General features: G+C 38.0%; 1 protein-coding gene across 1 annotated transcript; it reads right to left on the bottom strand.

Moving 5' to 3' along the window:
• Positions 1-1,881: 1,881 nt before the first annotated feature.
• Positions 1,882-16,173, bottom strand: ARGFX (arginine-fifty homeobox). The gene is given in 6 exon segments (XM_010845422.1): positions 1,882-2,425; positions 2,428-2,839; positions 4,100-4,352; positions 10,187-10,267; positions 13,260-13,278; positions 16,071-16,173. Coding segments are annotated over 6 exon segments (1,026 nt in total). The 3' UTR covers positions 1,882-2,267.
• Between the last annotated feature and the right edge of the window lie 446 nt (positions 16,174-16,619).

The raw sequence follows: 16,619 nt of genomic DNA, 5'->3' as shown, positions 1-16,619 counted from the left end.
GCTTGCTTTGGATTGACTCTGCTCTTCTTTTGCTAGTTTCTTAAGGTAAAAAGTTATTGATTTGAAAGCAAAACTATGGAGATAAGGTTTAGTAGTTGCCAGAGGTTAGGGGAGAGGGAGTGACAAATAGGTGAAACAGAGGATTTTTAGGGCATTGTAGTATCCTATAAGATACTGTAATGGTGGATGCATAACAATTACATATTTGTCAAAATCCATATAATGTACAACATTGAGAGTGAACCCTAATGTAAACTATGGACTTTAGAGGATAAAGATGTATTGGGGTAGATTCATCAATTATAACAAATGGACCACTCTGGTGTAGGTTGCTGATAGTGGTGGGAGGTTGTGTGTATCTGGGAGCAGGACTATATGGGAAGTCTCTGTACCTTCTCCTCATTTTTGCTGTGAAATTAAAACTGCTCTAAAAAATAAGACCATTAAAAATCAAAAGTAATTAAAAAAATTTTTTTTAAACCTCACAAAATAAGGGCCCATGTCTCTCCCCTAGATCTGCAGTCTTGCTCTGCAAGATCCCTGTGATGGCCCAGAATGTGATGGGTATCAGGACATTCAAACCTTCTACTCTCACTATCTCTATTAGTTTCCCCCAGTATATGCTGATCCAGTTATTGTTATTATATGCTACCAAATTATTCACATTATAATTTCTCCCATGTTTAATTACTTAGAAATTTTCTTTTACTTTCTAAATGGAGGGAGAGGTTAGAATTTCTAAGGAAATTATCTTTTGATCAAAGAATGCTATTTGCATGTTATTAATTCATTTGAGTTTGTTAAGATTTGATTTATGGTCTAATATTAGTCATTATGTGCTTGAAAAGAATGTGTATTCTCTACCAGTTGAATAAAAAATCTACATACTTTCATTAAACCGAGCTTATTAACTGTATAGTTAAAATCTCTACACATACAAAATTTTTATCCACTTATCCTATGGATAAAATCATTTATTATGATTATGCATTTCAGTTTTCCCAAGAATTTTTATTAATTTTTAATAAAATTGATATATTTGAGGAATATGACAAATGTACAAATTCATTTGTGTACAAATGACACATTTGAAAAGACCCTGATGCTGGGAAAGATTGAAGATGGGAAAAGGAGACAACAAAGGATGAGATGGTTGGATGGCATCACTGACTCAATGGACATGAGTTTGAGTCAACTCTGGGAGTTGGTGATGGACAGGGAGGCCTGGCGTGCAGCAGTACATGCGGTCTTAAAGAGTCGGACACGACTAAGCGACTGAACTGACTGATACACATTCAGAATTATTATATTTTTCAGATTAATTGTTCCTTTTATTCTTTTTACTTCCAACAAAATGTTTTGCCTTAAAGTTTAATTTAACATACATAGCTATGCCAGCCTCCCTACTATTAAAAAAGGTTGATTTTGAGATCTTATTCTTTATAGGCTTTTATAGCTGTAGATTTCTTTCTAAGCACCTATTATAAGCATCATCCCATAAGTTTTGGATATTGTGGTTCTGTTTTCATTCATCTTTGCATGTGTCCTAATTTTCCATCTGATTTCTTCTTTATCCATTGGTTATTTGGGAGTGCCTTTTAATATCCATATGTTTGCAAATTTCCTGAATTTCTTCTATTATTGATTTCTAATTTCATCCCATTGTGTTTGGAGAACATGCTTTATATGATTTTAGCCCTGTTAAATTGATTATTTTATGGCTTCAAATGCCTTTTATTCAAAACATCTTCAGTGTCCATTATTCAAGTTATTAAGTTTTCAGTACAAAGTTCTTAATTTTCTTAGTTAATTCCTAGACATTTTATATTTTTCATTGAGAGGTTCTTATTTTGTTATGTGTTTCTTTATTATTGGTTTGAGAATTGCTATAAATTTTTTATGCTAACCATGTAGCTAGAAAACTTGCTTAGCTGTCATTTGAAATGTGAGTATATAAACCTGCTGCCATTAAAAGTGGATGACCCTTAGAGGCTGTTGACCTTTTAAAAACTCAAAGGTAGTTTTGGGAAGAGGGAATTTTGAAGTCTCATTGGCCATCTATGGGTCTGGAAAGGCCTCTCCAGCAAGAGTCACAGGGCTGATTGTATAGTACTGAGCTATATTTGGGGGAAACTCCCTAGTTTTTACAATATTTCTATGGAAATCAGAGTAACACTGGGCCAAATATTTGGGTTAAAAACAGACAAATGAAAGAGCGTGCAAGAAGATCCTTTTTCTATACTGTCTGATATTTATTAGTACTTGGATCAGAGAAACCCAAAGTGCACTGTAATGGAGGGGTTCTGGAATTCCAGGCTGTCCTGTGGACTGTCGACTGCAAAGCTCCAGCTTGTCACACTGAAGGAGGTCTGCCCAGGAAATAAGCCTACAGCTGGATCAGCAAAGACTATAAGAGAAGAACTCTATTCTAACTGGGCCTTGTCGGTGAGAGATACTGATATAGAGAATAGAAGGAAGAGTTGGTGATGTCATCCTCATCAGGAACACTGTATAGTTCCATGATTTGGGTGATGTCAAATGCATCAGAGTACAAAGCAGGAACTGAGGCCACTAGCCTCTCCAGTTGAGGATCTTGCGTTTGGACATCACTTGTAGGAATCTCCATGATCATAGAGTCCCCTGCCCAGGGGAAAGTGTCTAAGGGCTGAGGTGAGAGGGAGTTATAGGAATCTGAAATTGCAAGGAGAAAAGAATGAGGGCTGGTTGATACTGTGGGCACATCCTTGGCTGGAAGGACCTGGCTTGGTGGCTTTAGTGATTGCTGCTCTTGCTCCCGCTGCTGCTTCTTCATTTTGAACCGCCGGTTCCTGAACCAAATCTGGAGTGGGGGAAGAGAGGAAATTATGGAAAATATCAATAACCTCAGATATGCGGATGATACCACCCTTATGGCAGAAAGTGAAGAAGAACTAAAGAGACTCTTGATGAAAGTGAAAGAGGACAGTGAAAAATTTGGCTTAAAGCTCAACATTCAGAAAACTAAGATCATGGCATCTGGTCCCAGCACTTCATGGCAAATAGAGGGGGAAACAGTGGGAACAGTGGCTGAATTTATTTTTGGGGGCTCCAAAATCACTGCAGATGGTGATTGCAGCCATGAAATTAAAAGACGCTTGCTCCTTGCAAGAAAAGTTATGAACAACCTAGACAGCATATTAAAAAGCAGAGACATTACATTGCCAACAAAGGTCCGTCTAGTCAAGGCTATGGTTTTTCCAGTAGTCATGTATGGATGTGAAATTTGGACTATAAAGAATGCTGAGGCCTGAAGAATTGATGCTTTTGAACTGTGGTGTTGGAGAAGACTCTTGAGAGTCCCTTGGACTGCAAGGAGATCCAACCAGTCCACCCTAAAGGAGATCAGTCCTGGATGTTCATTGGAAGGACTGATGCTGAAGCTGAAACTCCAATACTTTGGCCACCTGATGTGAAGAGCTGACTCATTGGAAAAGACCCTGATGCTGGGAAGGATTGAAGGCAGGAGTAGAAGGGGACGACAGAGGATGAGATGGTTGGATGGTATCACCAACTCAGCGGACATGGGTTTGGGTAGACTCCAAGAGTTGGTGATGGACAGGGAGGCCTGGCGTGCTGCAGACCATGGGGTCACAAAGAGTTGGACACGACTGAGTGATTGAACTGAACTGAACAGTGAGCAATATTGTAAAAAAAATTTGGGGGCTCAGCAGACTCAAAGGTTGGAGTTGTTGTCTGTTGGCAGCGTTGTAAATAAGTGATTGCGGGGTTTTGCTAGAGAAGACCCTAAATGAGAGTCTGTCTGGATGATATCATTTCTCTAATGTGAATTCTATCGTGCCTCTGGAGTTCCAATTCCAGTGATACTATGCATTATCTCTGTAACCCAGTCACTTTGCTCCCAAACCTCAGTTTTCCTCATCTTTTAAACTAGATGATAATAAAGCCAACATGTATTAATACAGCTGCCCAGCTCAGTACTAGCACACAGTAGGGACTCAATAAATGAAGTGTTACTGTTTTATGGAGGGAATTTCCAGGCTAAATAGTAGAATGTTATTTGAAAGAGGGTTCAAAGCACATCTCCGATGATCAGACAGACCTTTACTGTTGACTCCGGTAGATTGAGTTTTAAAGCAAGTTCTCTCTGGAGGTTTTTATCTGGAAACATGTTGCAGCTAAACAGAGCCTCCAACTCCTTGTACTGTGTGTGGGTGAATGAGGTGCGTTCATGACTCTTCTTCCATTTTGCTGTGGAGCAAGAGATAGAGAGGAGGTAGTCACATAACGCAATTCCCTTCCCACTCAAATCCCCCAGAACACCACTGCTGTGAACTACCCATGACTTCTCTCCCCTTCAACCAGGCTTGGAATCCAGATTAAGTAAATTCCCAGGTCTTGACTCTAGGAGGCTGAGTCCTGTGAAATTTAGTTTGTTCCTGTTGGGAAATGTTACCTCTTTAATTTTCTCTGTACTCAGTTCTGTCTGTCCTGCCTACCCTCAGGGCAGTGGACAGTGGTCTCCCTCGTCTTCTTTCCCACACTTTGTTTCTTTTAGAAACTGAGAAGGAACCTCATGTTCCCTACGCCTGAATATATAACACATTCTTCAAAATGGTTTCCTCTTTTTATTTGTTTATCAGAAACCTAGTCTATCTAATCTGGAAAATGGGATTTTTCTTCTCCAGGCTTTATGAAGCTCTATTCACTCCTCTGGGAAGAGGTTCATAGAAATGAGATATAACTAAAGATGTGGAGACAATTGAAAAACTATGGAATATTTTTTTAAATGGCAATGGAGAGAAGGAAATTTTCTAAGAACATATGATTAAGAAAATTTGCTGAAAAAGAGCTGCAGACACTGAATAGACTAATAACAACCGCCCCAAAACATAGGTAAGTTATAGAATGCAAGCCAATGCTGTGCTAATTCTCCTGTTATATGCCCATTTCAGTACAAGGAGGAAATCTTCACTTGGGCCTCATTTATGTATTTGAAGTTCCTAACATCAATACTAAAATGAGACAAGAAAAAAACACTATCAATAAAACTATAAGACTAACACCACTTATGACCATACATGGAAATACCTTTTATAAAATGTATTTAATATAATCACATATTTGTTGTTGTTTTGTTGTTTAGTTACCAAGTCATGTCTGACTCTTCTATGACCCCATGGATTGTAGCCCACCAGGCTCCTCTGTCCATGGGATTTCCCAGGCAAGAATACTGGAGGGGGTTGCCATTTCCTTCCCCAAGGGATCTTCAATCTTGCTGGCCCAGAGATGGAAGCTGAGTCTCCTGCATTGGCAGGTGGATTTTCTCCATTGAGCCATCAGGGAAGCACAATCACATATATAAATGTACATATGCCTAAACTTATAGTATCTAATTTAATTTTAAAGTTCATAGACAAGTATTTTAAATCAAATATATAAAATATTGGGCTTCCTAGTTGACACTAGTTGTAAAGACCCCACCTTCCAATGCAGGAGATGCAGGTGACCTGGGTTTGGCCCCTGGGGTGGAAAGATCATCTGGAGTGGGAAATGGCAACCCTCTCCAGTATTCTTGCCTGGAAAATTCCATAGACAGAGGAGCCTGGCAGTCCACAGTCCATGGAACTGCAAATAGTCGAACATGGCTGAGCACAGCACAGCATATAAAATATTAATTTATAAATATTTATTTTTCTACTCACAATTTACAAAACTATTCAAACTGTTTGCATTTACCTTAAATATCCATGTCTTCATTGACACTCTGATCCTATTAATTAAATAGTATAGTTTTACCAGGCACATAATCTTTACTTTGAAGTAAATTTTTTTGTGATGCAGCACTTTTGTAATGTGTTTGTGAAATGCTATTACTAGAAATTTCGTTTTAAGTTACAAGAAACTTATATAATATTAAGAGAACTGTTTTGCCCCAGCATTCATCCTGTTAGGGTATATCTGATCTCTACAACTTACTAGTTACCATATTCTTTAAAACAAGAAAATGTTTTGTTCATGTATTTGGGTAAGTTGTGTATGGAAATAGTACAAGATTGAAGCCATCTTCGTCCCCCAGCCACTTAATTACTCTATAGAGTTGTTCTGTATACTACTGTAGCCACTACTCAACACAGCTATCAAACACATAAACATACCTAGCTCCACCAAGGTACTGAATTTTTAATTTTATTGAATTTTAGTTTAACTTTAAATGCTGATATTTAATCCAGTTATTGGGAAGCTTTTTAGTATGCTTAGAACAGCTTGCATATGTGAATATACTCTTTCAACTGTAAATTTTATGAATTCTAAATGCAGAGTAAGTATTTCTGATGAAAATTTAGCATTTAGCTTGTGATATGCAAGTAAGTACAAATTATTCACTGGATTTCAAAGTTTTGATATGAACAAAAGAATGTAACTATCTCATTGGACTACATTTTGTCTGTTTAGCAAAAAGATGTTATGGGTTAAGATGTGAAATCTTATATATATATATCATATCAGATTTTTAATTATGTATTAAAAATAAAAGTAAAGGCTTTAAATTTATTATCTCTTTGTATATTAAACACAAATATAAAAGTAAATTAAATAAAAACCTCATAGATGATAAAATGGAAAAGATTAACCTTTGTGTATATGTTTAACTTCTTATATACTCTTAAATTATTATCAGCTTGCTCTGTGTTTTTTGTAATGTTATCCGTTTTAGTAAGCTTATAAATTTTTTTTTGCCTCCAAGATTTATACCTATATCTTGGTGTAATAATAAAATTACACCAATAATCATAAAATTCTTCTGAAAACTCATTTCTGATATTTATCACATGGATCTTGGAGCTGTTGATTGTGGCTTCCCAATTATCTGTGCACAAAGATTCAGAAGGAAGATAGCATGTAATTATCAGGGCTCAAGACAAGGAGGAAACCACCACCCCTTCCCCAAACATCAATAAGGATACACTGTAAAGTTCAGAACATTCTGAGAAAAGCCATCTGTGAAGAGATGCTTTTAGACCTACAAAAGTTGAAATAATCCATCACCAGCCAATCTGTTACAGGTCATCCTTCAGACAGAAGGAAAATGTCATCTACCTGAAAGGACTTGTATCTGTAATATAACATCTCAAAATAAGACAACAAATATTCTGATTAAAAATCCTATTATTCTAGTTAATAGATTTGAATAAGCTTTTCAGCAAAGATGTATAAATGGACCTGTGGAAGATTGTAGAGAAACTGGAATGTTCATACAGCAACTGGAAACTGCAGGTTGGACTGTGAAATGATAGAGTCACTTTGAAAAACTGGCAGTTTCTTCCTAGGAATCTACCCAAGAGAATAAGAACATTTATCTATGCAAGGATGTATACCCAACTCTTCATAGTAGTGTTGTTCATAACTGCCGTGTTGGTAACAATCCAAATCTCCTTATTGAATGAATACACTATACAAACTGTGTATTCATCCAATGGAATGCCATTCAGCAATGAAAGTAATGGATCACTGATGCATTTTACAATTTGAATGAACCTCAAAATCACTATGCTAAAGAGATATATATTTGCTGAGACTGAATGATAGACTCATGAAATTATACTATCCTGTTTTTATTTTATTTTTTGGCCACACTGCACAACTTGTAGGTTCTTGGTTCCCCAACCAGGGGTTGAAACCAGGCTGCAGCAGTGAAAGCACCAAAGCCTAACCCCTAGACCACCAGGGAACGCCTCTCTGTTTTTGTTTATAGTCAAAATTTTCTATATAGTAAAATGTTAAATAAACAAGTAAAATGTAATGTTCAGTGATTATTTTTTCCAAAAGGAAATGGATTCATCCTGAGATGAACTGTTATGAGCAAGAACTATGTTTGTTAAGGTAAGTGCTGCAAGTGAAGTGGAGTTTGTTGTTCATTCACTCGGTTGTGTCCAGCTCTTTGTGACCCCATGCACAGCAGTATGCCAGTCCCTGTCTGTCCTTCACTATCTCCTGGAGTTTGCTCAAACTCATGTCGATTGATTTGGTGATGCCATCCAACCATCTCATCCTCTGTCATCCCCTTCTCCTCCTGCCCTCAATCTTTTCCCAGTGTCAGGGTCTTCTCCAATGAGTCGGCTCTTTGCATCAGGTGGCCAAAGTATTGGGGCTTCAGCTTCATCATCAATCCTTCCATGAATATTCAGGGTTGATTTCCTTTAGGAGTGATTGGCTTGATCTCGCAGCTCAAGGGACTTTCAAAAGTCTTCTCCACACCACAGTTCGAAAGCATGGATTCTTTGGTGCTCAGCCTTTTTTATGGTCCAACTCTCACATCCATACATTACCACTGGAAAAACTATAGCTTTGACTATACAGACCTTTGTCAGCAAAGTAATGTCTCTGCTTTTTAATATGCTGTCTAGGTTTGTCATAGCTTTTCTTCCAAGAAGCAAGCATCTTTTAATTTCATGGCTGCAATCACCATCCAAACTGATTTTGGAGCCCAAGAAAATAAAGTCTGACACTGTTTCCACTGTTTCCCCATCTATTTGCCATGAAGTAATGGGACCAAATGCCATGATCTTAGTTTTCTGAATGTTAAGTTTTAAGCCAGCTTTTACACTCTCCTCTCACTTTCATCAAGAGGCTCTTTAGTTCCTCTTCACTTTCTGCCATAAGGGTGGTGTCATCTACATGTCTGAGGTTGTTGATATTTCTGGCAATCTTGATTCCAGCTTGTGCTTCACCCAGCCCTGAATTTCACATGATGTACTCTGTATAGAAGTTAAATAAGCAGGGTGACAATATACAACTTTGACGTACTCCTTTCCCAATTTGGAACCAATCCATTGTTCCATGTCTGGTTCTAACTGTTGCTTCTTGACCTTCATACAGGTTTCTCAGGAGGCAGGGAAGGTGGTCTGGTCTTCCCATCTCTTGAAGAATTTTCCAGTTTGTTGTGATCTACATAATCAAAGGCTTTAGCATAGTCAATAAAGCAGAAGTAGATGTTTTTCTGGAACTCTCTTGCTTTTTCTATGATCCAACAGGTATTGGAAATTTTATCTCTGGTTCTTCTGCCTTTTCTAAATCCAGCTTTTACATCTGTAAGTTCTTGGTTCAGATACTGTTGAAGCCTAGCTTGAAGGATTTTGAGCATTACCTTGGTGGCATGTGAAAGGCGAGCAACTGTGTGGCAATTTGAATATTCTTTGGCATTGCCCTTCTTTGGGATTGGAATGAAAACGGACCTTTTCCAGTTTGTGGCCACTGCTGTTTTCCAAATTTGCTGTTATATTGAGTGTAGTACTTTAATAGTAGAAATTTTATTATAAAATGTAGTTTTCTAGGAATGTGATCACAGATTAGTTCAACTCTTCACCTTAGTTTCATCAAGCAAAGGGAATGCTCTCAATGTCTGTTTACTTTATAATAAGAATTGTAATGTATTACATGAATGTATTAAGTCATTACTACACATGAAACAATAATACATACCACATAACATGTACTGCATTAATGTTTTATTAATTTTGTTATTGTAGGATATTTGTCAGTAAAACGGAAATCTTTGCTTGAAGTTACAAACTACATTTAACATGGACTATGTAACTTCATCACATTTCTGATAATTAGTTCATTGCCCATGACTCTACTGATCTTTTATAAGAGTTAACCTACTCAGCATATCAAGTGTAAATTAGGAAAGTGTTGTCAGTTAATTAGCTAAGTGGTTTTATAGAAAATAATTCTTCTTTAAGACTTATTGCATGTGGGATGAGCACACACACACACACACACACACTGCTATATATAAGACAGATGACTGATGGAGACCTGCTGTGCAGCCCAGGGAACCCTATCCTATATTCTGTGATAACCTATATGAGAAAAGACTCTGAAAAAGAATGAATATATGTATAAATGAATCATTTTGCTGTACACCTGAAACTAATACAGTATTGTAAATCAACTATACTCTAATAAAATTAAAATATTTTAAAAAATCTAATATGTTGAGGGAAAGGGGTTGCATATCAAAAGTTTCTTTCTTCAAACAAATATTTGATGGATTCCCACATATTTACTGAAATAAAAACTAAGTAATACTAAAAACAAAATCAAAAAACCATATTGCTCACTCCTATTTCCCAATATAATATGAACAGGAAGTATACTTTCTTTAAAACTAACAAATTTATACCTTTCACTGTCGAAGGCCCGGGTTTGATCTCTGGTTGGGGAGTTAAGATTCCACACGTCGTAGGTCGTGATGAAAAAAGTCCTATGTACAATAATATCAACATACATATTATAAAATGCCTAAGAATTCATTTTAATGAAATGTATAAGGACTAGATGAAATAAGCTATAAAATTGTTTTAAAGAGCATAAGTGATTGGAATAGAGAAATATATTCTTAAATGACTAAACATTAAAAATGTCAACTTCCCCTTCCAAATAACCATATAATTTCATTTTAATCTTAATCAACATCTAAGTAGAAATCTTTACTGAGCTGGACAAGCTGATCCTGAAATTGAGAAGAGAGGGCAAAACTTGCCCAGAGTCAGGCTTCTAAACAAACCAGCCCTGGCAGCTGCAGCAACAGGACAGACTTGGTGACAGAAGCATCGACACAGAGGGAGCTCAAGGCTCTTGGCTGCAGGGCCCCGGGGACGGTGTGAGAGGTACTGGCTCTTACAAGTTTGCACTATGTGTGAGTATAAGCTAGCAGTTCTTGGTTCAGGGGACATTGGAAAATTGACTCTCACTGTACACTTTATTCAAGGAATTTTTGTTGAAAATATAATCCTACCATAGAAGATTATTATAGAAAGCAAGTTAAAGTAGATGCAAAACAGTATACGCTTGAAATCTTGGATAATATAGAAATAGGCCATTTACGGTGATGATAGATTTGTACATGAAACATGGACAAGGCTTTGCTTTATTTTATTCCTACACAGCACAGTTCACATTTAATGATAGATAAGATCAGAGAGAACAGATTCTTTAAGTTAAAGACACTGATGGTGTTCCAAAATTCTGGTTGGTAATAAGTGTGACGTGGAAGATGACAGAGTTGTAAGAAAGGAACAAGTTGAAGTCTAGCAAGAAAATGGAACAACTGCACGTTCTTAGACTCCTCTGCAAAATAGAAAATAACTGTTAATGAAATATTTTATAACCTAATGTGGCAAATTATCAGGAAAACTCCACTGTCTGGGGAGGCCTGCAAAAAGTCTCCATGTTGTCAGCTTTAATATGCTAAATGCATTGTAACTCTGAGCCAAGTCTGAAGAAACGTTGCCCAATACCACAGTGCTACCAGTTATAGACTACTTTGAGTAGTATTGACATCTTTAACAATATTGTCTTCCAATCAAGCACACAGAATGTCTGTCTGTGTATTTCTGTACTCTTGTCTCTAACCCGGGAAAATATCAGATTCAAAACTGAAGTATGGTTTCTACTGAATGCATATTGGTTTTCACCATCATAAAACATAAAAGTTGAAAAATCATCAGTAGAACCATCATAAGTCAGGGACTGTCTGAACATATTTCAGAATTCATCAAGATACAAATTTGACTAGGAAAACTTTAAAATTGTTTACTTTGCCGCCTGAATAAAATGAGAGTTCTGTTACTAACATACAATTTATAAAAATAAATCTGTGTATGTATTAATACACAACTACTCTCTCTATATAAAATGATATTTTTCCTGTTTACCCACAATATTGGACCACAATATTCTTGTGTGATATTTTGATGTATAACACATATATATTTTAGTCTTTGTCCATGGCTCCTGGCTCACAACTCCCCAAATTCTTAGAATTTCCTAAGCCGTTAGAGCAATGGGAGCATCTTTTGTTATAATACTTCTGTCTTTTTTCCTCAGTTTTTGAAATTTCTCCAGAGCCATCAAGGTGAAATGAGTGTCTTGATATTCACATTAGGCTCCTTTCAACCGCAACTGACTTCATGTTAATGAAGTGACCTTAACTGACTTTGTTAATGAGGTGACTTTTAGAAATCTTCTAAAGATGGGGGACTAGTTGCCCAGGGAACCAACCCTGATTACAGGACTGGAACTTTCAACCCTACATCATGATTTTTAGGGAGGGAAGAGGGGCTGGAGTTTGAATCAGTCACCAATGGGCAGTGATTCAATCAATTAAGACTATGTGATGAAGCTTCCATTAAAAAACCAAAAAGGATGGGAGGGTTCAGACAGCCTCTACGTTGATGAAGCAGATCACATCCACAGGCTGCCTAGCCAGATCTAAACTCATAAGCACAGAAGCTCCTTTGTTTGAGCCCTATGTATGTCTTCATCCAGCTGTTGATTCTCATTCTTTAATATCTTTTGTAATAAAATGGTACTCAGGTTAAGTAAATAGATTTCCTGAGATCTCTGAGCCACTTGCAAATTAATGAAACCCAAGGAGGGTGTCATGGGAACCTCTGATTTATAGCCAGTTGATTAGAAGCACAGACAACCTGGTCTTGTGACTGAAGTAAGGGCAGTCTTTGGGACTAAGCTCTTAACCTATGGAATCTAATGCTTTCTCTGGGTAGATAGTGTCAGAGTTGAGTTGAATTGTAGGATACCTAGCTGGTGTCAGGAGAAACGTGAGGGAAAAAAACCTGCATAACACATTATCAGAAGTGTCAGGATTGTATTCTGCCTTGGAAAAGAAGCTTTCTGTATTTTTCTTTCTCTTTGCTTCAGTCTTTCTCTTCTAGAAAAACATTCTCACTTGCTGTATATCTTGTGTTCTCAGTTTATCATAATTTGATTAGACATGGGCCAAAGGCACTTGATCTTGATATGAAATTTATAACTTCCCTCTTTATGATGGGAATAGTTTTTGAATATATTTTTGAAAAGATATATAAGAGATATAACAGGGAATTCCCTGGCTTCCTAGTGGTTAGGACTCTGCACTTCCACTGCAGGGTTCCTGGCTGGGGCCAAAGAAACAAATGAACAAAACCCCAAAACCAAGAGCACCAAAATCACAACTAGTTGTTGAACATCCATAGACAGAAAGACACTGGAACCCACCAAGAAAAGATACCCCATGTCCAAGGACAACGGAGAAACCCCAACAAGATTGTAAAAGGGGCACAATCACGATAAAATCAAATCCTATACCTGTTGGGTGCCCACTCCAGTATTCTTGCCTGGAGAATCCCAGGGATGGAGGAGCCTGGTGGGGCGGACACAACTGAAGCAACTTAGTAGGAGCAGCAGCAGCATACCTGTCGGGTGACCGACAAACTGGAGAACAATAATACCAAAGAAGTTCTCGCACTGTTGTGAAGGTTCTAAGCCCCACATCAGGCTCCCCAGCTTGGGGATCAGCAAAAGTGCTGAGAATTCCTAGGGAATCTGACATTGAAGGCCAGTGGAATTTGGTTACAGGACCTCCATAGGACTGGGGGAAACAGAGACTCCACTCTTGGAGGGCACAAACAAACCTTATGTGCACCAGGACCCAGGGGAAAGGAACACTAACCCCATAGAACAGTGAGTCAGACCTACATGTGAGTGTCTGAGGATCTCCTGCAGAGCTGTGGATCAGCAATTGCCCACCATGGGGACGGGGCACTGGCAGCAGCAGTCAGGTGTAAATCCTCTTGGAGGTTGCCAATAGCCATACCATAGAGCCTGCAGACTCCAGGACTGGGTTACCTCAGGCAAAACAACTAACAGGGAGGGAGTGCAACCCCACCCATCAGCAGACAATTGGATTAAAGTTTTACTGAGCATGCCCACCAGAGCAAGACCCAGTTATCCCCGAAACCAGTCCCTCCCATCAGGAAGCTTGCACAAGCCTCTTATCCTCATCCACCAGAGGGCACAAGAACTACAATCCCATAGCTTCCAGACCTAGTACCACAATCACAGAAAGCTAACCAAAATAAGAAATAGGATTATGTCCCAGATGAAGGAACAAGATAAATCCTAGATAAGTGGAATGGATAAATGACCTGGAAGGCGAAATGGTGGAAATCATTGATGTAAAACAGAATATAGAAGAATGAAAAGAAATAAAGACAGCCTAAGAGGACTCTGGAACAACATTAAATGCACCAATATTCACATTATAGGTGTCTCAGAAGAAGAGAGAGAGAACAACCCTGAGAAAATATTTGAAGAGATAATAGCTGAAAACTTCCCCAACATGGGAAAGGAAATAGTCAGCCAGGTCCAGGAAGCTCAGAGGGACCCAGGCAGGATAAACCCAAGGAGGAACACACCAAGACACATACTAATCAAACTGACAAAAATTAAAGACAAAGATAAGATATTGAAAGCAACAAGGGAAAAAAGACAACATACAAGGGAAATCCCATAATATTATCAACTGATTTCTCAACAGAAACTCTACAAACCAGAAGGGAATGGCACAATATATTCCAAGTGATGAATGGGAAGACCCTACAACCAAGAGTACTCTACCCAGCAAGACTGTCCTTCAAATCCAATGGCAAAACCAAAAGCTTTTCAGACAAAGTTAAGAGAATTCAGCACCACTAAACCAGTTTTACAACAAATGCTAAAGGAACTTCTCCAGGCAGGAAACACAAGAGGAGGGAAAGATCTACAAAAAATAAACCCCAAACAATGAACAAAATGATAATAGGATCACACATATAGATAATTACCTTAAATGTGAATTGATTAAAGGGCTTCCCTGGTGGCTCAGCTGGTAAAGAATCTGCCTGCAGTGCAGGAAAGCTGGGATTGATCCCTAGGTTGAGAAGATCCCCTGGAGAAGGGAACGGCTACCCACTCCAGTATTCTGCCCTAGAGAATTCCATGGACTATAGAGTCTATGGGGTCGCAAAGGGCTGGACATGACTGAATGACTTTCACTTTCTTTCAAATGGATTAAATGCACTAATTAAAAGACATAGAATGGCTGGGAGGATACAAAAACAAGATCCATATATATGTTGTCTACAAGAGACCCACCTCAGACCTACAGACACTTACAGACTGAAAGTAAGGGGATGGGGGAAGGTATTTCATGCAAATGGAAATCATAAGAAAGCTGGCATAGCAATACTCATATGAGACAAAATAGACTTTAAAATGAAGACTGTTATAAGAAACAAAGATACTACATAATCATGAAGGGTTAAATCCAAGAAGAAGATATGACAATTATATACATATCCAACATACGGGCACCTTAATATGTAAGGCAAATATTAACAAACATAAAGGGAGAAATTGACAGTAACACAATAATAGCAGGGGACTTTAATATCCCATTTTCATCAATGGACAGATCAGACAGAAAATCAATAAGGAAACATAGACCTTAAGGAGAAATATCATATGAAATTTTTTATATTTGGAATCTAAAAAAAAAAATGATACAAATGAACTGACAAAACAGAAAGAGACTCACAGACTTAGAAAACAAACTTATGGTTGCCAGGGAGGGGAAGGAATAGTTAGGGCCCTACTTTTATTTCACTTGGGAAGATCACGTGAAAAAAAAGAAGTGAAAATTGCTAAGTTGTGTCCTACTCTCTGCGACCCCATGGACTATACAGTCCATGGAATTTTCCAGGCCAGAATACTGGAGTGGGTAGCTGTTCCCTTCCCCAGGGGATCTTCCCAACCCAGGGATCAAACCCAGATCTCCTGCACTGCAGATTTTTTTTTTACCAGCTGAGCCACAAGGGAAGCCCAAGAATACTGGAGTGTCTAGCCTATCCCTTTTCCAGCGGATCTTCCTGACCCAGGAATTGACCTGGGATCTCTTGGCATTGTGGGCGGATTCTTTACCAACTGAGCTATCAGAGAAGTCCTATTGGGAAGATCAGGTACACAGTGTTATAGATTCATGTATGTATATGTATGGCTGAGTCCCTTTGCTGTTCACCTGAAACTATCATAACATTGTTAATTGGCTATACCTCAATGCAAAACAGAGTTGAAATAAAAAACAAAAACAAGTAAAGATATAATAAATAACTATTTTAAAACAAATCCAAAATACAATTAGAGGGTCCCATGTAAAGAGGGCAACAGGGTAGGAGAGTTACACTCACTGGCACCAGCTGGTATCTTTGAATCATCCTGGAAGTTCGTGCTGGAATCATCCATGTAGACAAAAGGGTCTGGCAGCGGATTCTCTTGGACTCTTTTGTTCATCAGGGGTGCTGATGTCTGGCAAGGAAAATCTTGATGAGAAAGAAGACACTGATGAAATCATTCATTCACTAGAAAGCAACGTTTTCAAGAGGACTAGGTCTACTGTAGCAATCTCTGACAAATAAGGTTAACCCCTGGAGTCTCCGCCTCTGATAGAAATGATTCTATCAATGATTCACATTTTATACCATAGAAAAATACTCCAGATGTATTAATCAAAAATGAAACTTTGGAAGTATTAAAAGAAAATGTGTGCCAAACCCTCAGAATGGGAGAAAATAATAGTAAATGAAACAACTGACAAAGGATTAATCTCCAAAATAAACAAGTAGCTCATTCAACTCAATACCAGAAAAATGAACAACCCAATCAAAAAGTGGGCAGAATACCTAAACAGACATTTCTCTAAAGACATACAGATAGCTAATCAACACATGGAAAGACTC

The sequence above is a fragment of the Bison bison genome, unplaced genomic scaffold (genome assembly GCF_000754665.1).
Source record: "Bison bison bison isolate TAMUID 2011002044 unplaced genomic scaffold, Bison_UMD1.0 scf7180017864215, whole genome shotgun sequence".
NCBI lineage: Eukaryota > Metazoa > Chordata > Mammalia > Artiodactyla > Bovidae > Bison > Bison bison.
The sequence above is the reverse complement of the archived record's forward strand: the minus strand, read 5'-3'. Positions and strand labels throughout refer to the sequence as shown.